The sequence below is a fragment of the Cololabis saira genome, chromosome 5 (assembly GCF_033807715.1).
Source record: "Cololabis saira isolate AMF1-May2022 chromosome 5, fColSai1.1, whole genome shotgun sequence".
Lineage (NCBI taxonomy): Eukaryota > Metazoa > Chordata > Actinopteri > Beloniformes > Belonidae > Cololabis > Cololabis saira.
The window spans coordinates 44391368-44416273 of NC_084591.1; the positions used below are offsets into that span (position 1 = coordinate 44391368).

Below are 24906 nucleotides of genomic sequence, written 5' to 3' on the forward strand. Positions count from 1 at the left end.
GGGCCCTCCGTGGTGGGAAAGTGGGCAGCCTGTCCAGATGGAGCTACAGAGGTAATGCTGCTCCCTGCAGAACCGCTGCAACCACACAAACTCTAATACCAATCCTTCACTTCCTCTTACGGAGGCACAGAAGATATGGAAGAAAAAGTATGTTAAATCCTTGGAATGAACTGTGTTTCTGCATTAATTTGCTTTAAAATGAGATCTGACCTTCATCTCAGTCACAGTTACAGAAAAACACAATGTATTTAAGCTCATAACATGAAAACAGTTGCAAAATCTTGAGTTTTTAAGGAACCGACCCATTAAGCATTCACATTTCTGGTAGAAAAAGGAAGTGAATCCCTAAAAAATGCCCAACCTCCTATTGAACCCTCCACTGGGACTCGTCTGTGATACCGAGAGATTCAGAAAATGACACCACGCCTACCTGTGACCTCACTTATAACTGACTGGAGTCAAACGTTTGAACAGTCCAGTCCATGAAATGAGTTTGGAGGTGTGGTTTAGAGCTACTGTCACTGGTATTTGATGTTTCTTAAATCAATTTACATATGATAAATGTATATAAATATACACACACCACCACCACCACTACTACTGTCATGACGCTTTTATCCGAAGCGACTTACATCTGACAGAACAACACAAGCAAGATATCACATAGCAACTATTACAATACAAGTGCCTTCCACAGAACCAGGGCACCTTTTTCTTTTTTTAAGAAGAAAATCAGACTCATCCATGATTTAAACTTTAAAGATGTGTTCCTTATATAAGTAATAACTCATAAAGGTAAGAAGAAAACAAAGTCTTATTTCATTTTTAATTTTCCACAAATATTTGGTACTGGTTGTGATTTTCCGTAAAGCCTCCTGCATCACTAACAACCACAGATCAGCCTTCACGTTCATATTTATAGAGGATTGATATAACCTGTGATCACATGTGAGCAGTAAATAAAACATTTTGGTACCAAAACACCTCCATTCCCCTCCCCCTCAGGTACAGCGTCTGTGTTATGAGCATAAAAGCTTTTCACACAAATTTTATCATCACAATTTCTGAGTTTTCTTCTGCTAATTTTCTGTTTAACTGGTGGCCAGTGCAGTTTATTGATCACAGCTATGTTCTGTGCAGAAGGTTACTCTCGGTATACTTTCATAAACTATAAGTGGTCCAATTTGGTCCCAGGAAGTATAATTGAAAGGAAACTGCTCGTATTAATCAGTGTACATGGTACTTATAAAACTACTTTGGGATATATACTTGGTAACATGTACTTGAGGTGTATTTTGGTAGTTTTCGCCTGTGGTTGCAGGACACAAGTCTTTCAAACCAAACCAGCCCTCTGACAGAAGTTAGTCTGGACTTCATTTCTTCCTCTTAAAAGGAGTCACGTCTTTGTGGTTTATATAAAGGCTGGTGTGGTAAAATTGAGTGTGGTGCAGTTATTGCACTAATTGAGATTGTTGTAGATGGGTCATTCTTCCAAACCGGTGCATTTCCTGTCCCACTGATGTTTATAAGTGTATTTTATCCAATCTTTCACCAAGATCTATGTTTAGCATCTCTCCTTATGCACAAAGATGTCCCCTTTAATACAGTATAAAACATATATAAATACTAAGTTTCTATCAGAAATTACGTGTCTTTTTTCCAGCTGACACCACCTATTTTTTCATGTCCCCAATAGCCTTCCATGAAAGTGTACTTGGGATATGGACAATATAATGGAGATAAAGAACATAAATGACCACATCAAAATGTGCATCTGTCTGTGCTTTTTTGTTTGCAATATTTTTGTTCAAAATATATTTATGATTTTTCAGTAAAATCACAGTACTTAGTCCCGTCCCCTAGTATTCGCTCAACTCCGTCCCACAAATCATTACCCCCCTCCCCTTCCCCGAAAATTGGACCAGTCCATATGAAATCACAAACAGGAAGTTGCATCATACAAGTCTTCAGACAACAGACTTCAGACAAAATTTAAGTGTGCTCTTTCATAACTTATTTCAGTGATCTATACTGTGATACTGTGGTCGTCAATCATAACAACTCAACTCAGTTACATGAAAAAAATATAGAGAGGTATTGTTTTTTCAAATTTATATCTGTTATTGTAAGTATACATATTATACCTTAATTTAATGCATGCCATGTGCTCCTTTGTTACCCACCATGTGGGGAGCAGCGGTCATCTTGAGGAAAAAATCCAACTCCGTCACACTCAACTCCGTTACATGTTTGAATGTGACGGAGTTGAGCATAAGTGTTTAAACCGTCATAACTTCTGGCTGGAATGGCCTAGAGACTTACTTTTTCTGGACAGACTGTATAGAAAATCTGAGGGTAGATTTGACAGTTTAAAAAAGATTGGTATGGTAAGCTTTGTTTGTTTCCTCAACTCCGTTACGATTTTCAACTCCGTCACACAAGGCTCAACTCTATCACACGTATACATTTTTTATCAATTATTTATCATTGTTTATGAAAACATCATCTATTGATGGTTGGAGGTTGTCTGAAATGTTTAGAAGATCATACAAATATAATTTTTTGACCCACATTCTGAAGTTAAAACAACTTTAACTCAAAGTCCAGGAGGCCCTTGGTTAAAAAAAATGCTATTTCAGGTGGAGGAAGAGCAAATGTGTGATATTGTCAGCATTTTTTATGTTCTCAGTTATTGAATTAGAGTGAGGGACATCTGATTCATAGAAAAATTATGTTTTAATTACAATAATATGTTTTATTAGAGTTCAGACCAATTCCATAGTGTCCATAACGGAGTTGAGGCCAAATAGTGCCCACATCCCACAATAATGACCAAAAATGATTACGATTTGCAACCTGAGGTGCGAAAATATGATTTTCTACAACTTTAATATGTTCTTAAAGTTGTGAAGTATTCAGAATATTAATACATTTGGGTAAAAAATTTGAGAATGTCAATGTCTAAATTGCACCGGTTTGGAAGAATGACCCAGATATGTTATTATATACTGTAATAACCTGTTATTGTAATTGCTAGAGTATTGGGTCCTGTATCGTTGCAGTTATGGCTGTATTATGGTATTAATACTTGGTATTATAGTATTAATACTTGGTATTATGGTATTAATACTTGGGCTCACCATGGTTTCCTGGCCTGTCTGTATCATGCAGAACCACACACATGTATCCAGTGTACTGTTGATCATCACTCCACCAGTCTCATGCCTGCAACTCTCTGCATCTGCTTAGTAAACTGTCTAACTTGTGACTATCCTGTGATTGTAGAACCAACCACTAGTCTCTCCAACTCGGTGGATGAGAATAAACAGACCCCAAGGAGGAAGTGAAGGAACCAGGAACCAGATGAGCAGGAGGAGCTGAACTCTCCACATCAGCACTCCACACCGCAGGGACCGCAGCTGATCCTCCCACAGGTCGGTCTCTTCTCTTTCTAGACACTTAGATAAACAGTTGTACAGGTTCTTCACATCCCTCTGTGTCGGTATATATGTATGTGTAATTGATGGCCTAGGATTTATGTTTGGGACCTTTGATCGGCGTGCACTTCTAATGCTTGCCATGGCTTCCCTTTGCTGTTGATATCAGAGTGGACAGACCCTGTTGTTCCTATCTGTACACTTTTGTTATTTTCCTTTCACTTTCGATTTTATGTCACTGTTACATTTTTGTTGTAATGTCCAAAATATACAAATCTTTAAAAAAATAGTTAAAAAAAAAGAGACATGCTGAAACTATTACAACTATTCTAAAACCAGCCTTTTATTCTGAAACACCAGCGGTGTAAAGTATCACATTTACAAGCGGAGTCTGCTGTTTTTGGCCGTGCTGCTGGAACCGAGACTCCAGGTCCTAAAGCCCGCCGGGTTTCAGGACCACCGGGAACTGAAGAAATACACTCCTCAATGTCAATTATTTCGTTTAATGACAGAGACGAAGAGGCACTGCAGAAAAAGTAAACAATAAACATAAGGAGGCTGAATCTCACATGAAAATAAGGAACCAGGACCCCAACAACGAACCAGTCAGTTTCCAGCTCAGCGAGTCTGTTTTGCAGCCACAGCTTCATATTTCTGAACCAATCTTTTTCTTTTTTAATCAACCGACTCCGGTGCACGTTTAATCTCTCCGCCCATCACTGCTAGACTTTCCAGTGGACTTGATGCCAAGAGAAGCACCCTGCTGAAGGCAAGGCAAGGCGAGAAATACTAAAAAAGTGAAGAAGAAAAAAGGTTACAGAGCAGTGGCAGAATAAAGAAAGCAAGACTTTTAAGTTAGAGCTACAATTTAGTACTGACATTAACATTGTTTAAATCTAAATTCATAAGGATCTACATAATTCAAGAGTACCTGGCTGCAGGCAAGATGGCCGACAAGGGCGCGGCCATACTTCCATCCATACCAGAAGTCCATACCGGAAGTTGGTCTTCTTCGTGTATATTATTATTTTTTTTTTTTTTTTTTTTTTAATTTAACATTTGCAAACAGACAATGATAACAAAACTTCACATTATGCAATTTCACGTTGAATTATAACATATAAAGAGTATTACTCAAATAAAAAGCAAAACCAATGCATACCGGTAGTCCATACCGGAAGTTGGTCATCTTCGTGTATATTATTCAAATATGACGGAGGTAGTTTACAAGCGGCCATAAAACGAAAATTATAAAACATTATATATATATATATATATATATATATATATATATATATATAATATAAATGTACTTACTAATAATGATGTTTTTTAACTTATTTATATACATATATAACAAAATAAAAAACATGTATGTATATATATATATATATATATATATATATATATATATATATATATATATATATATATATATATATATATATATATATATATATATATATATATAGCCTACGGAGGTAGTTTACAATAGACTAGTTTACAAGCAGTGATTTGAAAATGACAAAACACACACATTAATATATATATGTATATATATATATATATATATATATATATATATATATATATATATATATATATATATATATATATATATATATATATATATATATATATATATATATATATATATATAAATGTACTTACTAAAGATGCAAATATATATATATATATATATATATATATAAAAGTAACATTACACTATCGTGCTGGCAACAGTAAGAACTTGACTTGGAGTTCTTTTTTTAAATCAACTTTTTATTCTCCAAATATAGAATAGAAAAACAAACATACAAAGAAAAAAGATCAAAAACAAGGGAAAAGCATGAACAACAATGAGAAGGAACAAATTAAACTGAACATAACAATGAAAAAATAATGAACAATGACTGTGGGATCAGCATCAGACTCCCACTGCCCATCATGATCTCTGGGGGGGTCAGACTTAAAAAAGGCTCCCACTGGCCATCATGATCTCAGCCTTCAGTCTGGTCATGCCCTCTCCTTCCAGGATTTTGATCATCTGAAAAACCGTTAAATGATCCAATCATACTCTAACGTGTGCACTGTTTTGGTTTTATGTTTTCCAAAGGAATAAAATATTGACCACCTAATAATTTTGTGTAATTTTGTGTCGGAAAGAATTTATATTGATTTAAATTTATTTTGGATGGATGTGTTGTTTGATGTTTTTGACCATGTAACAATTAGAACAAAGCCAAAAGAAAAATGTATTATTACTTTGTTGATTATCCTCGCAAAATTCCACATCCGCAAATCCAAATTCTTACGCAAAAAACTCTCTTTTTTTACTTTTCATTGTGAATTAAAACAGTATCTGGACTCTATTAAGTTTTCTACTAATTCAAAAGCAATCAAAACCATAAATGTATGTAAATGTTTTGGCTTTCTGTTATAATTTCATCCCCCCTGGTTGGTTATAATGTGTCATGCTTTTTGTTTTGTTTTTTATTTGAGTAATACTCTTTTTATGTTATAATTCAACGTGAAATTGCATAATGTGAAGTTTTGTTATCATTGTACTGTTTGCAAATGTTAAATAAAAAAAAAATAAGAAAAAAAATTGAATAATATACACGAAGAAGACCAACTTCCGGTATGGACTTCCGGTATGGATGGAAGTATGGCCGCGCCCTTGTCGGCCATCTTGCCTGCAGCCAGGTCCCTCTCACATAATTTAGTCAAAGGCAGCTGTATCAAACATGTTTTTTAGGGTCTCCAACTCCGGTCCTGGATCCACCTATCCAGCATGTTTTAGGTGTCTCCCTGCATGAACACACCTGATTCTAATCAATGGTCGTCATTAACTTGTCATCAAGGTCTGGACAGTTCTGTTGTTGACACAGCTCCTTGTATCATGGTGTGCTGAAGCAGGGAAATATCTAAAACATGCTGGATATGGGCTCTCTAGGACCGGAGTTGGAGAACCCTGAGAGGGACTGAATTGGTTTCCGCATTCTTGCAGGAAAAACAACTTAAACCTGCTGATACGGGAACTTTTCTAGTAATACTCTGCCCCCATGTGGTCAGAAGTGGTATATCTAAAAATATTTAATGATCATCTCTAGGTTTCTGATTCAGGCAGCTCTTCTGTGATCAACATTGTTCTGTCTTGTCAACGGGCATGAGCAGGCCACAGGCACAGCGCTTGATTGGCTTTAGTATCGGATAGACATTCTTCCATCAACCCTCTGCCCTTTTTATTCAGAAAAGGCCCACCTTACCACTGGAGTGCTGCAATGCTCAATTTTAGGCCCAGTCCTGTTTTCATTGTATTTGTTGTCTTTGGGATCAGTCTTTGTCAGCAAAACAGTGAAAAGAGATGTTATATTTCCCACTTTTGATCAAACCTCAATCCGCCGCCTACAGTCAGTCCCAAACACGGCTGCACATCTTTTCACAGGGATGAGACGCAGGGATCACGTCACTTCTGTGCTGGTTGCCAGTTGCTTTTAGAATCCAGTTTAAGATTCTCTTGTATGTTTTTTTTTAAGTATCTTATTAATCCAGAACTTTAGTATTTATGCAAAATGTTGACCTGCACACTCGGGGCAGAGCGCTAACATCAGAGCGGTACTTCGGGGGAGAGGTTCAAGTCGCTGCTTCTTTGCACTGGCTTTTAGACATTTTATCACGTTTAGTTTCTTTTACCGTATTGTTAGTTTAAAAAAAAAAGTATTTTAACTATTAACGATAATTTATCTTTTTTCATTAATCGTTAGGTATTTTGCACTTTGGGGCAGTTTGTTTGTTTTGTAAATGTGCTATATAAATAAATTTGACCATGCAAACATTGTTTTTATGACAAAATAACTTGTAAATGTCTTTAATGAAGGGAAAAACAAAAGAATTCTGAGATTGGGTCAGTTTACTTCATTATTCCAGTGTCAGGTTGTTCCATTACACCAACATTAGCTCTTGTAATCAGATTTGATTGGACTCACTTTGAATGTAACTTTCTCGTCTCATTGACTCTGTCTCTTTAGGCCATCATGGACTACGTAGACCTCATCCTGTCCGCTGCAACAGAGATCTACAAATTGGTTGAGACTGTGAAGGCGAATAAAAACCGCTGCCGCCGTGTTTCTGACCGAGTCGAAGCCTTGGTGAGTCTGGTGACGTCCTTCCAGGAGAGAAAATCGGTCCAGAGATCTGACGAGGTCCAGAAAACCCTTGAGGAACTGGTTGAAACTCTAAAATTAGCTCAAAAGGTCATTGAGAAATACACATCGGCAAACTTGGTTAAGCGCATCCTGAAAGCCAACACCCACACGGACAAGTTCGAAGATCTGAACAACCGCCTCAACGACGCCTACAAGGTCCTGGCTTTAGCTCTGCATTTGGAGGAGGGGAATGCAGTTCGCATCGTGTTTGATGCGATCAAGCAAATGCATGAAGACATGAAGGATGGGAAGGAGGATGACGCGGAGCTGAAGGAATGTAAGGATTTTTCTTTTTCATCGCCTTTGTTGAGTAGTTTGAGCCGAAAATGTTCAGATAGCCTAACTTAAATTTAAACTTGGCCCTTTCACATTTTGGGACCTTTTGTGCAACATCTATGTACCATGAACTGAATGTAAGGCTCAAGTATTGTACTGAGAATACGTTCGCCCGAGGAGAACCATTGTTGGGTGTATGTTCTGTGTAGTCTCGAGTTATTCACATGACAAACGACATCTCCGGATGTAAGTGTACTTTGTACATAAATATCTCTGTTTCTCTGGACAGATACCACCAAAAACATGTAGAAAAAGCAGAACCAGAGTACAGAGTACAGAGCGGAACCTCGCGACTGCCATTTTCAGCATCCCATCATGCACTGGGCAAACACACAGTCGAATAAAATTAAATCTTTTTAGATATAATTTTTTTTTTTTTTTACACCAGAAATGTTCAGCTGCTACAAACATAATTTGTCTTTCACTTTTGAGGTGAGATAGGAAATCAGTAAAATTAGATGGATGAGATTCCTTTCCCAGGACCATTAACCAAAAACCGGTAACTTAGGGTATGAGCTGGCTAATTCACTGTTAGGGGATTCAGAATTTTTAGAGATAAGTCTCTAGTATCGGGCACACAATCAATTGGAGAAAACTGAGATTAGTCATGCCTACTGGCAGGTCGGTGTTCAGGTTCACGTCCTCTGTTTCATCCCTCCATTTGCTCCTCAGTGCTCCTGGAACATGTGGAGGACTTGGAGAGGGAACTCCAGGACGTCAAAAGCGGTGTGAACAAAATCGTGGATTTGCGTGAGTAAACTGTGTTTTATAATAATAATAATAATAATACATTTTATTTGGTGGCACCTTTCAAGTCACCCAAGGTCACCTTCCAAAGAATAAAGCATAAAATACAAGCATAAAATTAAAGCTGCAAGCAGCGATGAACGGGCCCTCGCACTCACGGCCACCGCCCCCATAAGCATATCAGAAATGACACCACCCACGACTTCCTATGTCAAACCATTCAAAAGATATAGCAGAAAAAAGGGACAACCAATCAGAAGAAGGGGCGGGGCTAATTCAGGCCAATGAAGGTCAAGGACTCCATACAGAATCTGATGACACCACCCACGACTCTCTATGTCAAACCATTCAAAAGTTATAGCAGAAAATCGGGTGATTGGTCCTATCAAATATGGACCAATCAGATGAAGGGGACGATCGCTTTTTCGCATCTAGCCTCGCCACGGTAACACTTTTGAAAGAGAAAAGTAATGTGCTTCGTCGCAGGACAGAGACGCACATTTTGATAAAAAAAAACACAAAAATTGATTACAAAATTTTCGGCATACAGCCAGGCTCGAACTCCCAACCTCTGGCAACAAAGACCGATATGCTCTGGCTGAGCTACGTCTCAGCCATTCCTTTTGCTTTGACTTACGGGCTTACGAGAGACCAACATAACAATAAAATGTCTGGAACTTTTTTTCCTAATTTTTTAAATATTTGTAAGGTATAAATATTAGTAAAACACTACTATTTTATTTATTACTCTTTCTGTAACCATTCTATCGAGGTTCTAACCGGGCTGAGCACGGGACTATTTCTGACGTCACCACATTACAACAGCTGATCGGTCGGGGGGCGGGGCTGTCATCACCCTACTCCCCACTGATTGGTCAGGGGGCGGGGCCGTCATCACCCTACTCGCCACTGATTGGTCGGGGGGCGGGGCTGGCAGACGTTTGAATCAGGAAGCGGGAGTCAAACCATTAAAAAGTTATAGCAGGAAAAAGGGACAACCAATCAGAAGAAGGGGCGGGGCTAATTAAGGCCAACGAAGCTTAAGAACTCATTACAGAGTCCCATGACACCACCCACGACTTCCTATGTCAAACCATTCCAAATTCAAAATTACACAATTAATTAAAAATGGCTGAATTCCTGTTGGGTTTGGGCCATGGCTCCAAGAGACTTTTCTTTAAGTTGTGCCATGATACAGGTGTGTACCGATTTTCGTGCATGTACGTCAAACCGTATTGTGGGGCTTGAGGCACAAAGTTTTCCGGGGGGCGCTGTTGAGCCATTTTGCCACGCCCATTAATGCAAACCATGAAATATCAAATTTATCGCCAGGCCTGGCTTGCATGCCAAATTTGGTGCCTTTTGGGGAACTATCAAATATGGACCAATCAGATGAAGGGGGGGTGGGCTTGTTGGCGTCTAGCGTCGCCACGGTAACACTTTTGAAAGAGAAAAGTAATGCGTGTAGTCGCAGGATGGAGACGCACATTTTTATGTATATCACATCTGGGTTCACGATACGGTTCGGGCTGAATTAATTCTCGAAGGAATGGCATATATTGCTCCAAAATTACGCGATTAATTCAGAATGTTCAAAATGGCCGACTTCCTGTTCGGTTTCGGCCATGGCGCCAAGAGACTTTTCTTTTAGTTGCGACATGATACAGGTGTGTACCGATTTTCGTTCATGTACGTCAAACCGTATTATGGGGCTTGAGGCGCAAAGTTTTTTCTGTCTGAACCAACCAGATGAAGGGTGGACGCGCTTTTTGGCGTCTAGCGTCGCCACGGTAACGCTTTTGAAAGAGAAAAGTAATGCGTGTTGTCGCAGGATGAAGACGCACATTTTGATGTATAACACACTTGGGTGCTCGTTACGGTTCGGGCTGAATTAACTGCCGAAGGAATGGCATAAATTGCGCCAAAGTGACACGATGAATTCAAAATGGCCGACTTCCTCTTCGGTTTCGGGCATGACGCCAAGAGACTTTTCTTTAAGTTGTCCCATGATACAGGTGTGTACCGATTTTCGTGCATGTATGTCAAACCGTATCGTGGGGCTTGAGGCACAAAGTTTTCTAGGGGGCGCTGTTGAGCCGTTAGGCCACGCCCATTAATGCAAACCATTAAATATCAAATTTTTCGCCAGGCCTGACTTGGGTGCAAAATTTGGCGACTTTTTGGGCATGTTAAGGGGGGCAAAAAGGCCATCACTTTGTCAGAAGAAAAATAATAATAATAATAATAATAATAATTAAAGCTGCAAGCAGCGATGAACGGGCCCTCGCACTCACGGCCACCGCCCCCATAAGCATATCAGAAATGACACCACCCACGACCTCCTATGTCAAACCATTCAAAAGATATAGCAGAAAAAAGGGACAACCAATCTGAAGAAGGGGCGGGGCTAATTCATGCCAATGAAGGTCAAGGACTCCATACAGAATCTGATGACACCACCCACGACTCTCTATGTCAAACCATTCAAAAGTTATAGCAGAAAATCGGGACGACCAATCAGAAGAAGGGGCGGGGCTAATTAAGGCCAACGAAGCTTAAGGACTCATTACAGAGTCCCATGACACCACCCACGACTTCCTACGTCAAACCATTCAAAAGTTATAGCAGAAAAAAGGGACAACCAATCAGAAGAAGGGGCGGGGCTAATTCAGGCCAATGAAGGTCAAGGACTCCATACAGAATCTGATGACACCACCCACGACTCTCTATGTCAAACCATTCCAAAGTTATAGCAGAAAATCGGGACAACCAATCAGAAGAAGGGGCGGGGCTAATTAAGGCCAACGAAGCTTGAGGACTCATTACAGAGTCCCATGACACCACCCACGACTCTCTATGTCAAACCATTCAAAAGTTATGGCAGAGAAAAGTATTCTAGGGGGTGCTGTTGAGCCGTTATGCCACGCCCATTAATGCAAGCCATGAAATATCAAATTTATCGCCAGGCCTGGCTTGCATGCAAAATTTGGTGACTTTTGGAGAACTATCAAATATTGACCAATCACATGAAGGGGGGCGCGCCTTTTGGTGTCTAGCGTCGCCACGGTAACACTTTTGAAAGAGAAAAGTAATGCGCGTAGTCGCAGGATGGAGACGCACATTTTGATGTATAACACACTTGGGGACACGTTACGGTTCGGGCTGAATTAACTGCCGAAGGAATGGCATAAATTTCGCCAAAATGACACGATTAATTCAAAATGGCCAACATCCTGTTCGGTTTCAGGCATGACCCCAAGAGACTTTTGTTTAAGTTGCGCCATGATACAGGTGTGTACCGATTTTCGTGCATGTACGTCTAACCGTATTGTGGGGCTTGAGGCACAAGGTTTTCAAGGGGGCGCTGTTGAGCCATTTTGCCACGCCCATTAATGCAAACCATTAAATACCAAATTTTTTGCCAGGCCTGGCTTGGGTGCAAAATTTGGTGCCTTTTGGGGAACTATCAAATATAGACCAATCAGATGAAGGGGGGGTGCGCTTGTTGGCGTCTAGCATCGCCACGGTAACACTTTTGAAAGAGAAAAGTAATGCGTGTAGTCGCAGGGTGGAGACGCACATTTTGATGTATAACACATCTGGGTTCACGATACGGTTCGGGCTGAATTAATTCTCGAAGGAATGGCATATATTGCTCCAAAATTACGCGATTAATGCAGAATGTTCAAAATGGCCGACTTCCTGTTCGGTTTCGGCCATGGCGCCAAGAGACTTTTCTTTTAGTTGCGACATGATACAGGTGTGTACCGATTTTCGTTCATGTACGTCAAAGCGTATTATGGGGCTTGAGGCACAAAGTCTTTTCGGTCTGGACCAATCAGATGAAGGGTGGGCACGCTTTTTGGCGTCTAGCGTCGCCACGGTAACGCTTTTGAAAGAGAAAAGTAATGCGTGGGGTCGGAGGATGGAGACGCACATTTTGATGTATAACACACTTGGGGGAACGTTACGGTTCGGGCTGAATTAACTGCCGAAGGAAGGCATAAATTTCGCCAAAATGACACGATTAATTCAAAATGGCCGACTTCCTGTTCGGTTTCTCGACATGACGCCCAGAGACTTTTCTTTAAGTTGCGCCATGATACAGGTGTGTACCGATTTTCGTGCATGTACGTCAAACCGTATCGTGGGGCTTGAGGCACAAAGTTTTCAAGGGGGCGCTGTTGAGCCATTTTGCCACGCCCATTAATGCAAACCATTAAATATCAAATTTTTCGCCAGGCCTGACTTGGGTGCAAAATTTGGTGACTTTTTGGGCATGTTAAGGGGGGCAAAAAGGCCATCACTTTGTCAGAAGAAAAATAATAATAAGAAGAAAAATTCCTGCAAATACAATAGGGCCTTCGCACTGAAGGTGCTCGGGCCCTAATTAAAGCTGCAAGCAGCGATGAACGGGCCCTCGCACTCACGGCCACCGCCCCCCATAAGCATATCAGACATGACACCACCCACGACTTCCTATGTCAAACCATTCAAAAGTTATAGCAGAAAAAAGGGACAACCAATCAGAAGAAGGGGCGGGGCTAATTAAGGCCAACGAAGCTTAAGAACTCATTACAGAGTCCCATGACACCACCCACGACTTCCTATGTCAAACCATTCCAATGTTATAGCAGAAAATCGTGACAACCAATCAGAAGAAGGGGCGGGGCTAATTAAGGCCATCGAAGCTTAAGGACTCATTACAGAGTCCCATGACACCACCCACAACTTCCTATGTCAAACCATTCAAAAGTTATGGCAGATAAAAGTATTCTAGGGGGCGCTGTTGACGCCCATTAATGCAAACCATGAAATATCAAATTTATTGCCAAGCCTGGCTTGCATGCAAAATTTGGTGACTTTTGGAGAACTATCAAATATGGACCAATCACATGAAGGGGGGGCCCGCCTTTTGGCGTCTAGCGTCGCCACGGTAACACATTTGAAAGAGAAAAGTAATGCGTGTTGTCACAGGACGGAGACGCACATTTTGATGTATAACACACTTGGGTGCACATTACAGTTCGGGCTGAATTAATTGCCGAAGGAATGGCATAAATTTCGCCAAAATGACACAATTTATTTAAAATGGCCGACATCCTGTTCGGTTTCGGCCATGGCTCCAAGAGACTTTTCTTTAAGTTGTGCCATGATACAGGTGTGTAGCGATTTTCGTGCATGTACGTCAAACCGTATTGTGGGGCTTGAGGCACAAAGTTTTCTGGGGGGCGCTGTTGAGCCATTTTGCCACGCCCATTAATGCAAACCATGAAATATCAAATTTATCGCCAGGCCTGGCTTGCATGCCAAATTTGGTGCCTTTTGGGGAACTATCAAATATGGACCAATCAGATGAAGGGGGGGTGCGCTTGTTGGCGTCTAGCGTCGCCACAGTAACACTTTTGAAAGAGAAAAGTAATGCGTGTAGTCGCAGGACGGAGACGCACATTTTGATGTATAACACACCTGGGTGCACATTACGGTTCGGGCTGAATTAACTGCCGAAGGAATGGCATACATTTCGCCAAAATGACACAATTTATTCAAAATGGCCGACATCCTGTTCGGTTTCGGCCATGGCTCCAAGAGACTTTTCTTTAAGTTGTGCCATGATACAGGTGTGTAGCGATTTTCGTGCATGTACTTCAAACCGTATTGTGGGGCTTGAGGCACAAGGTTTTCTGGGGGGCGCTGTTGAGCCGTTTTGCCACGCCCATTAATGCAAACCATGAAATATCAAATTTATCGCCAGGCCTGGCTTGCATGCCAAATTTGGTGCCTTTTGGGGAACTATCAAATATGGACCAATCAGATGAAGGGGGGTGCGCTTGTTGGCGTCTAGCGTCGCCACGGTAACACTTTTGAAAGAGAAAAGTAATGCGTGTAGTCGCAGGATGGAGACGCACATTTTGATGTATAACACACCTGGGTGCACGTTACGGTTCGGGCTGAATTAACTGCCGAAGGAATGGCATAAATTGCGCCAAAGTGACACGATTAATTCAAAATGGCCGACTTCCTGTTCGGTTTCGGGCATGACGCCAAGAGACTTTTCTTTAAGTTGTCCCATGATACAGGTGTGTACCGATTTTCGTGCATGTACGTCAAACCGTATCGTGGGGCTTGAGGCACAAAGTTTTCAAGGGGGCGCTGTTGAGCCATTTTACCACGCCCATTAATGCAAACCATTAAATATCAAATTTTTCGCCAGGCCTGACTTGGGTGCAAAATTTGGTGACTTTTTGGGCATGTTAAGGGGGGCAAAAAGGCCATCACTTTGTCAGAAGAAAAAAAAAAATAATAATAATAATAATAATTAAAGCTGCAAGCAGCAATGAACGGGCCCTCGCACTCACGGCCACCGCCCCCCATAAGTATCAGAAATGACACCACCCACGACTTCCTATGTCAAACCATTGAAAAGTTATAGCAGAAAAAAGGGACAACCAATCAGAAGAAGGGGCGGGGCTAATTCAGGCCAATGAAGGTCAAGGACTCCATACAAAATCTGATGACACCACCCACGACTCTCTATGTCAAACCATTCCAAAGTTATAGCAGAAAATCGGGACAACCAATCAGAAGAAGGGGCGGGGCTAATTAAGGCCAACGAAGCTTAAGGACTCATTACAGAGTCCCATGACACCACCCACGACTTCCTATGTCAAACCAATCAAAAGTTATAGCAGAAAAAAGGGACAACCAATCAGAAGAAGGGGCGGGGCTAATTTAAGCCAATGAAGGTCAAGGGCTCCATAAAGAATCTGATGAGACCACCCACGACTCTCTATGTCAAACCATTCCAAAGTTATAGCAGAAAATCGGGACAACCAATCAGAAGAAGGGGCGGGGCTAATTAAGACTAACGAAGGTTAAGGACTCATTACAGAGTCCCATGACACCACCCACAACTCTCTATGTCAAACCATTCAAAAGTTATGGCAGAGAAAAGTATTCTAGGGGGCGCTGTTGAGCCGTTAGGCCACGCCCATTAATGCAAACCATGAAATATCAAATGTATCGCCAAGTCTGGCTTGCATGCAAAATTTGGTGACTTTTGGAGAACTATCAAATATGGACTAATCACATGAAGGGGGGGGGGGCGCCATTTGGCGTCTAGCGTCGCCACGGTAACACTTTTGAAAGAGAAAAGTAATGCGTGTAGTCGCAGGATGTAGACGCACATTTTGATGTATAACACAGCTGGGGGCACGTTACGGTTCGGGCTGAATTAACTGCCGAAGGAATGGCATAAATTTCGCCAAAATGACACAATGTATTCAAAATGGCCGACATCCTGTTCGGTTTCGGCCATGGCTCCAAGAGACTTTTCTTTAAGTTGTGCCATGATACAGGTATGTAGCGATTTTCGTGCATGTACGTCAAACCGTATTGTGGGGCTTGAGGCACAAAGTTTTCCGGGGGGCGCTGTTGAGCCATTTTGCCACGCCCATTAATGCAAACCATGAAATATTACATTTATCGCCAGGCCTGGCTTGCATGCCAAATTTGGTGCCTTTTGGGGAACTATCAAATATGGACCAATCAGATGAAGGGGGGGTGCGCTTTTTGGTGTCTAGCGTCGCCACGGTAACACTTTTGAAAGAGAAAAGTAATGCGTGTAGTCGCAGGATGGAGACGCACATTTTGATGTATAACACACCTGGGTGCACGTTACGGTTCGGGCTGAATTAACTGCCGAAGGAATGGAATACATTTCGCCAAAATGACACAATTTATTCAAAATGGCCGACATCCTGTTCGGTTTCGGCCATGGCTCCAAGAGACTTTTCTTTAAGTTGTGCCATGATACAGGTGTGTAGCGATTTTCGTGCATGTACGTCAAACCGTATTGTGGGGCTTGAGGCCCAAAGTTTTCCGGGGGGCGCTGTTGAGCCATTTTGCCACACCCATTAATGCAAACCATGAAATATCAAATTTATCGCCAGGCCTGGCTTGCATGCCAAATTTGGTGCATTTTGGGGAACTATCAAATATGGACCAATCAGATGAAGGGGGGGGGTGCATTTGTTGGCGTCTAGCGTCGCCACGGTAACACTTTTGAAAGAGAAAAGTAATGCGTGTAGTCGCAGGATGGAGACGCACATTTTGATGTATAACACATCTGGGTTCACGATACGGTTCGGGCTGAATTAACTCTCGAAGGAATGGCATATATTGCTCCAAAATTACGCAATTAATTCAGAATGTTCAAAATGGCCGACTTCCTGTTTGGTTTCTGCCATGGCGCCAAGAGACTTTTCTTTTAGGTGCTACATGATACAGGAGTGTACCAATTTACGTTCATGTACGTCAAACCGTATTATGGGGCTTGAGGCGCAAAGTTTTCTCTGTCTGAACCAACCAGATGAAGGGTGGGCGCGCTTTTTGGTGTCTAGCGTCGCCACGGTAACGCTTTTGAAAGAGAAAAGTAATGCGTGGTGTCGCAGGATGGAGACGCACATTTTTATGTATAACACACCTGGGTGCACGTTACGGTTTGGGCTGAATTAACTGCCGAAGGAATGGCATAAATTTCGCTAAAATGACACGATTAATTCAAAATGGCCAACATCCTGTTCGGTTTCGGGCATGACCCCAAGAGACTTTTGTTTAAGTTGTCACATGATACAGGTGTGTACTGATTTTCGTGCATGTACGTCAAACCGTATCGTGGGGCTTGAGGCACAAAGTTTTCAAGGGGGCGCTGTTGAGCCATTTTGCCACGCCCATTAATGCAAACCATTAAATATCAAATTTTTCGCCAGGCCTGACTTGGGTGCAAAATTTGGTGACTTTTTGGGCATGTTAAGGGGGGCAAAAAGGCCATCACTTTGTCAGAAGAAAAATAATAAGAAGAAGAAAAATTCCTGCAAATACAATAGGGCCTTCGCACTGAAGGTGCTCGGGCCCTAATTAAAGCTGCAAGCAGCGATGAACGGGCCCTCGCACTCACGGCCACCGCCCCCCATAAGCATATCAGACATGACACCACCCACGACTTCCTATGTCAAACCATTCAAAAGTTATAGCAGAAAAAAGGGACAACCAATCAGAAGAAGGGGCGGGGCTAATTAAGGCCAACGAAGCTTAAGAACTCATTACAGAGTCCCATGACACCACCCACGACTTCCTATGTCAAACCATTCCAATGTTATAGCAGAAAATCGTGACAACCAATCAGAAGAAGGGGCGGGGCTAATTAAGGCCATCGAAGCTTAAGGACTCATTACAGAGTCCCATGACACCACCCACAACTTCCTATGTCAAACCATTCAAAAGTTATGGCAGATAAAAGTATTCTAGGGGGCGCTGTTGACGCCCATTAATGCAAACCATGAAATATCAAATTTATTGCCAAGCCTGGCTTGCATGCAAAATTTGGTGACTTTTGGAGAACTATCAAATATGGACCAATCACATGAAGGGGGGGCCCGCCTTTTGGCGTCTAGCGTCGCCACGGTAACACATTTGAAAGAGAAAAGTAATGCGTGTTGTCACAGGACGGAGACGCACATTTTGATGTATAACACACTTGGGTGCACATTACAGTTCGGGCTGAATTAATTGCCGAAGGAATGGCATAAATTTCGCCAAAATGACACAATTTATTTAAAATGGCCGACATCCTGTTCGGTTTCGGCCATGGCTCCAAGAGACTTTTCTTTAAGTTGTGCCATGATACAGGTGTGTAGCGATTTTCGTGCATGTACGTCAAACCGTATTGTGGGGCTTGAGGCACAAAGTTTTCTGGGGGGCGCTGTTGAGCCATTTTGCCACGCCCATTAATGCAAACCATGAAATATCAAATTTATCGCCAGGCCTGGCTTGCATGCCAAATTTGGTGCCTTTTGGGGAACTATCAAATATGGACCAATCAGATGAAGGGGGGGTGCGCTTGTTGGCGTCTAGCGTCGCCACAGTAACACTTTTGAAAGAGAAAAGTAATGCGTGTAGTCGCAGGACGGAGACGCACATTTTGATGTATAACACACCTGGGTGCACATTACGGTTCGGGCTGAATTAACTGCCGAAGGAATGGCATACATTTCGCCAAAATGACACAATTTATTCAAAATGGCCGACATCCTGTTCGGTTTCGGCCATGGCTCCAAGAGACTTTTCTTTAAGTTGTGCCATGATACAGGTGTGTAGCGATTTTCGTGCATGTACGTCAAACCGTATTGTGGGGCTTGAGGCACAAGGTTTTCTGGGGGGCGCTGTTGAGCCGTTTTGCCACGCCCATTAATGCAAACCATGAAATATCAAATTTATCGCCAGGCCTGGCTTGCATGCCAAATTTGGTGCCTTTTGGGGAACTATCAAATATGGACCAATCAGATGAAGGGGGGTGCGCTTGTTGGCGTCTAGCGTCGCCACGGTAACACTTTTGAAAGAGAAAAGTAATGCGTGTAGTCGCAGGATGGAGACGCACATTTTGATGTATAACACACCTGGGTGCACGTTACGGTTCGGGCTGAATTAACTGCCGAAGGAATGGCATAAATTGCTCCAAAGTGACACGATTAATTCAAAATGGCCGACTTCCTGTTCGGTTTCGGGCATGACGCCAAGAGACTTTTCTTTAAGTTGTCCCATGATACAGGTGTGTACCGATTTTCGTGCATGTACGTCAAACCGTATCGTGGGGCTTGAGGCACAAAGTTTTCAAGGGGGCGCTGTTGAGCCATTTTACCACGCCCATTAATGCAAACCATTAAATATCAAATTTTTCGCCAGGCCTGACTTGGGTGCAAAATTTGGTGACTTTTTGGGCATGTTAAGGGGGGCAAAAAGGCCATCACTTTGTCAGAAGAAAAAAAAAAATAATAATAATTAAAGCTGCAAGCAGCGATGAACGGGCCCTCGCACTCACGTTCACCGCCCCCCATAAGCATATCAGAAATGACACCACCCACGACTCTCTATGTCAAACCATTCAAAAGTTATAGCAGAAAAAAGGAACAACCAATCAGAAGAAGGGGCGGGGCTAATTCAGGCCAATGAAGGTCAAGGACTCCATTCAGAGTCTGATGACACCACCCACGACTCTCTATGTCAAACCATTCAAAAGTTATGGCAGAAAATCGGGACAACCAATCAGAAGAAGGGGCGGGGCTAATTCAGGCCAATTATGGTCAAGGACTCAATACCGAGTCCCATGACACCACCCACGACTCTTTATGTCAAACCATTCAAAAGTTATGGCAGAGAAAAGTATTCTAGGGGGCGCTGTTGAGCCATTTTGCCACGCCCATTAATGCAAACCATGAAATATCAAATTTATCACCAGGCCTGGCTTGCGTGCCAAATTTGGTGCCTTTTGGGGAACTATCAAATATGGACCAATCAGATGAAGGGGGGGTGCGCTTGTTGGTGTCTAGCGTCGCCACGGTAACACTTTTCAAAGAGAAAAGTAATGCGTGTAGTCGCAGGATGGAGACGCACATTTTGATGTATAACACATCTGGGTTCACGATACGGTTCGGGCTGAATTAACCCTCGAAGGAATGGCATATATTGCTCCAAAATTACGCAATTAATTCAGAATGTTCAAAATGGCCGACTTCCTGTTCGGTTTCGGCCATGGCGCCAAGAGACTTTTCTTTTAGTTGCGACATAATACAGGAGTGTACCGATTTTCGTTCATGTACGTCAAACCGTATTATGGGGCTTGAGGCACAAAGTTTTTTCTGTCGAACGAATCAGATGAAGGGTGGGCGCGCTTTTTGGCGTCTAGCGCCGCCACGGTAACGCTTTTGAAAGAGAAAAGTAATGCGTGTTGTCGCAGGATGGAGACGCACATTTTGATGTATAACACACTTGGGGGCACGTTACGGTTCGGGCTGAATTAACTTTCGAAGGAATGGCATAAATTTCGCCAAAATGACACGACTAATTCAAAATGGCCGACTTCCTGTTCTGTTTCGGGCATGACGCCAAGAGACTTTTCTTTCAGTTGCGCCATGATACAGGTGTGTACCGATTTTCGTGGATGTACGTCAAACCGTATCGTGGGGCTTGAGGCACAAAGTTTTCAAGGGGGCGCTGTTGAGCCATTTTGCCACGCCCATTAATGCAAACCATTAAATATCAAATTTTTCGCCAGGCCTGACTAGGGTGCAAAATTTGGTGACTTTTTGGGCATGTTAAGGGGGGCAAAAAGGCCTTCACTTTGTCAGGAAAATAATAATAATAATAATTAAAGCTGCAAGCAGCGATGAACGGGCCCTCGCACTCACGGCCACCGCCCCCCTTAAGCATATCAGAAACGACACCACCCACGACTTCCTATGTCAAACCATTCAGAAGTTATAGCAGAAAAAAGGGACAACCAATCAGAAGAATGGGCGGGGCTAATTCAGGCCAATGAAGGTCAAGGACTCCATAAAGAATCTGATGACACCACCCACGACTCTCTATGTTAAACCATTCCAAAGTTATAGCAGAAAATCGGGACAACCAATCAGAAGAGGGGGCGGGGCTAATTAAGGCCAACGAAGCTTAAGGACTCATTACAGAGTCCCATGACACCACCCACAACTTCCTATGTCAAACCATTCAAAAGTTATGGCAGATAAAAGTATTCTAGGGGGCGCTGTTGAGCCGTTAGGCCACGCCTATTAATGCAAACCATGAAATATCAAATTTATCGCCAAGTCTGGCTTGCATGCAAAATTTGGTGACTTTTGGAGAACTATCAAATATGGACCAATCACATGAAGGGGGGGCGCGCCTTTTGGCGTCTAGCGTCGCCATGGTAACAGTTTTGAAAGAGAAAAGTAATGCGTGGTGTTGCAGGATGTAGACGCACATTTTGATGTATATCACACCTGGGTGCACGTTACGGTTCGGGCTGAATTAACTGCCGAAGGAATGGCATAAATTTCGCCAAAATGACACAATTTATTCAAAATGGCCGACATCCTGTTGGGTTTCGGCCATGGCTCCAAGAGACTTTTCTTTAAGTTGTGCCATGATACAGGTGTGTAGCGATTTTCGTGCATGTACGTCAAACCGTATTGTGGGGCTTGAGGCACAAAGTTTTCCGGGGGGCGCTGTTGAGCCATTAGGCCACGCCCATTAATGCAAACCATGAAAAATCAAATTTATCGCCAGGCCTGGCTTGCATACCAAATTTGGTGCCTTTTGGGGAACTATCAAATATGGACCAATCAGATGAAGGGGGGGTGCGCTTGTTGGCGTCTAGCGTCGCCACGGTAACACTTTTGAAAGAGAAAAGTAATGCGTGTAGTCGCAGGATGGAGACGCACATTTTGATGTATAACACACCTGGGTTCACGATACGGTTGGGGCTGAATTAACTTTCAAAGGAATGGCATAAATTTCGCCAAAGTGACACGATTAATTCAAAATGGACGACTTCCTGTTCGGTTTCGGCCATGGCGCCAAGAGACTTTTCTTTAAGTTGTGACATGATACAGGTGTGTACCGATTTTCGTGCATGTACGTCAAACCGTATCGTGGGGCTTGAGGCACAAAGTTTTCAAGGGGGCGCTGTTGAGCCATTTTACCACGCCCATTAATGCAAACCATTAAATATCAAATTTTTCGCCAGGCCTGACTTGGGTGCAAAATTTGGTGACTTTTTGGGCATGTTAAGGGGGGCAAAAAGGCCATCACTTTGTCAGAAGAAAAAAAAAAATAATAATTAAAGCTGCAAGCAGCGATGAACGGGCCCTCGCACTCACGGCCACCGCCCCCATAAGCATATCAGAAATGACACCACCCACGACTTCCTATGTCAAACCATTCAAAAGTTATAGCAGAAAAAAGGAACAACCAATCAGAAGAAGGGGCGGGGCTAAATCAGGCCAATGAAGGTCAATGACTCCATACAGAGTCTGATGACACCACCCACGACTCTCTATGTCAAACCATTCAAAAGTTATAGCAGAAAATCGGGACAGCCAATCAGAAGAAGGGGCGGGGCTAATTCAGGCCAATGAAAGTCAAGGACTCCATACAGAATCTTATGACACCACCCAGGACTCTATGTCAAACCATTCCAAAGTTATAGCAGAAAATCGGGACAACCAATCAGAAGAAGGGGCGGGGTTAATTTTCACCAATTATGGTCAAGGACTCTATACAGAGTCCCATGACACCACCCACGACTCTTTATGTCAAACCTTTCAAAAGTTATAGCAGGAAATAGGGACAACCAATCAGAAGAAGGGGCGGGGCTAATTCAGGCCAATGAAGGTCAAGGACTCAATACAGAGTCCCATGACACCACCCACGACTCTTTATGTCAAACCTTTCAAAAGTTATGGCAGAGAAAAGTATTCTAGGGGGCGCTGTTGAGCCGTTAGGCCACGCCCATTAATGCACACCATGAAACATCAAATTTATCGCCAGGCCTGCCTTGCATGCAAAATTCGGTGACTTTTGGGGAACTATCAAATATGGACCAATCAGATGAAGGGGGGCGCACTTTTTGGCGTCGAGTGTTGCCACGGTAACACTTTTGAATGAGAAAAGTAATGCGCGTCGTCGCAAGATGGAGACGCATATTTTGATGTTAAAAAAAAACACAAAAATTTCTGACAATAAACTTTGCATTGTGCTGGGATCGAACCCGCGACCTCTCACATGAAAGACGGTGACGTTACCCCTGTGCCACGAATCAGCTTGGCCGTTTTCTGACTGACTGATTGAGGACAGACCAACATAGCGATATAATCTGAGTCCCGAATTGTTTTTTCGTAATTTTTTAAATATTTGTAAGGTATAAATATTAGTAAAACACTACTATTTTATTTATTACTCTTTCTGTAACCATTCTACCAGGTTCTAACCGGGCTGAGCACGGGACTATTTCTGACGTCACCACATTACAACAGCTGATCGGTCGGGGGGCGGGGCCGTCATCACCCTACTCGCCACTGATTGGTCGGGGGGCGGGGCCGTCATCACCCTACTCGCCACTGATTGGTCGGGGGGCGGGGCCGGCAGACGTTTGAATCAGGAAGCGGGAGTCAAACCATTAAAAAGTTATAGCAGAAAAAAGGGACAACCAATCAGAAGAAGGGGCGGGGCTAATTAAGGCCAACGAAGCTTAAGGACTCATTACAGAGTCCCATGACACCACCCACGACTTCCTATGTCAAACCATTCAAAAGTTATGGCAGAGAAAAGTATTCTAGGGGGCGCTGCTGAGCCGTTAGGCCACGCCCATTAATGCAAACCATGAAATATCAAATTTATCGCCAGGCCTGGCTTCCATGCAAAATTTGGTGACTTTTGGAGAACTATCAAATATGGACCAATCAGATGAAGGGGGGGCGCGCTTTTTCGCGTCTAGCGTCGCCACGGTAACACTTTTGAAAGAGAAAAGTAATGCGTGGTGTCGCAGGATGGAGACGCACATTTTGATGTATAACACACCTGGGGGCACGTTACGGTTCGGGCTGAATTAACTGCCGAAGGAATGGCATAAATTTCGCCAAAATGACACAATGTATTCAAAATGGCCGACATCCTGTCCGGTTTCGGCCATGGCTCCAAGAGACTTTTCTTTAAGTTGTGCCATGATACAGGTGTGTAGCGATTTTCGTGCATGTACGTCAAACCGTATTGTGAGGCTTGAGGCACAAAGTTTTCCGGGGGGCGCTGTTGAGCCGTTTTGCCACGCCCATTAATGCAAACCATGAAATATCAAATTTATCGCCAGGCCTGGCTTGCATGCCAAATTTGGTGCTTTTTGGGGAACTATCAAATATGGACCAATCAGATGAAGGGGGGGTGCGCTTGTTGGCGTCTAGCTACGCCACGGTAACATTTTCGAAAGAGAAAAGTAATGCGTGTAGTCGCAGGATGGAGACGCACATTTTGATGTATAACACATCTGGGTTCACGATACGGTTCGGGCTGAATTAACTCTCAAAGGAATGGCATATATTGCTCCAAAATTACACAATTAATTCAGAATGTTCAAAATGGCCGACTTCCTGTTCGGTTTCGGCCATGGCGCCAAGAGACTTTTCTTTAAGTTGCGACATGATACAGGAGTGTACCGATTTTCGTTCATGTACGTCAAACCGTATTGTGGGGCTTGAGGCACAAAGTTTTTTCTGTCGAACCAATCAGATGAAGGGTGGGCGCGCTTTTTGGCGTCTAGCGCCGCCACGGTAACGCTTTTGAAAGAGAAA

The 24906-nt window shown here is 42.8% G+C and overlaps 1 protein-coding gene across 1 annotated transcript in view; it reads left to right on the plus strand.

Annotated features, from left to right (window-relative positions):
* Nucleotides 1-7472: 7472 nt before the first annotated feature.
* Nucleotides 7473-24906, plus strand: part of LOC133444804 (mixed lineage kinase domain-like protein) — a 44552-nt gene continuing 27118 nt past the window's right edge. The window contains exons 1-2 of the mRNA XM_061722709.1: nt 7473-7922; nt 8654-8731. Of these exons, the coding sequence (XP_061578693.1) occupies nt 7475-7922; nt 8654-8731 (526 nt within the window). The 5' untranslated portion in view covers nt 7473-7474. The remainder of the gene's footprint in view (nt 7923-8653; nt 8732-24906) is intronic.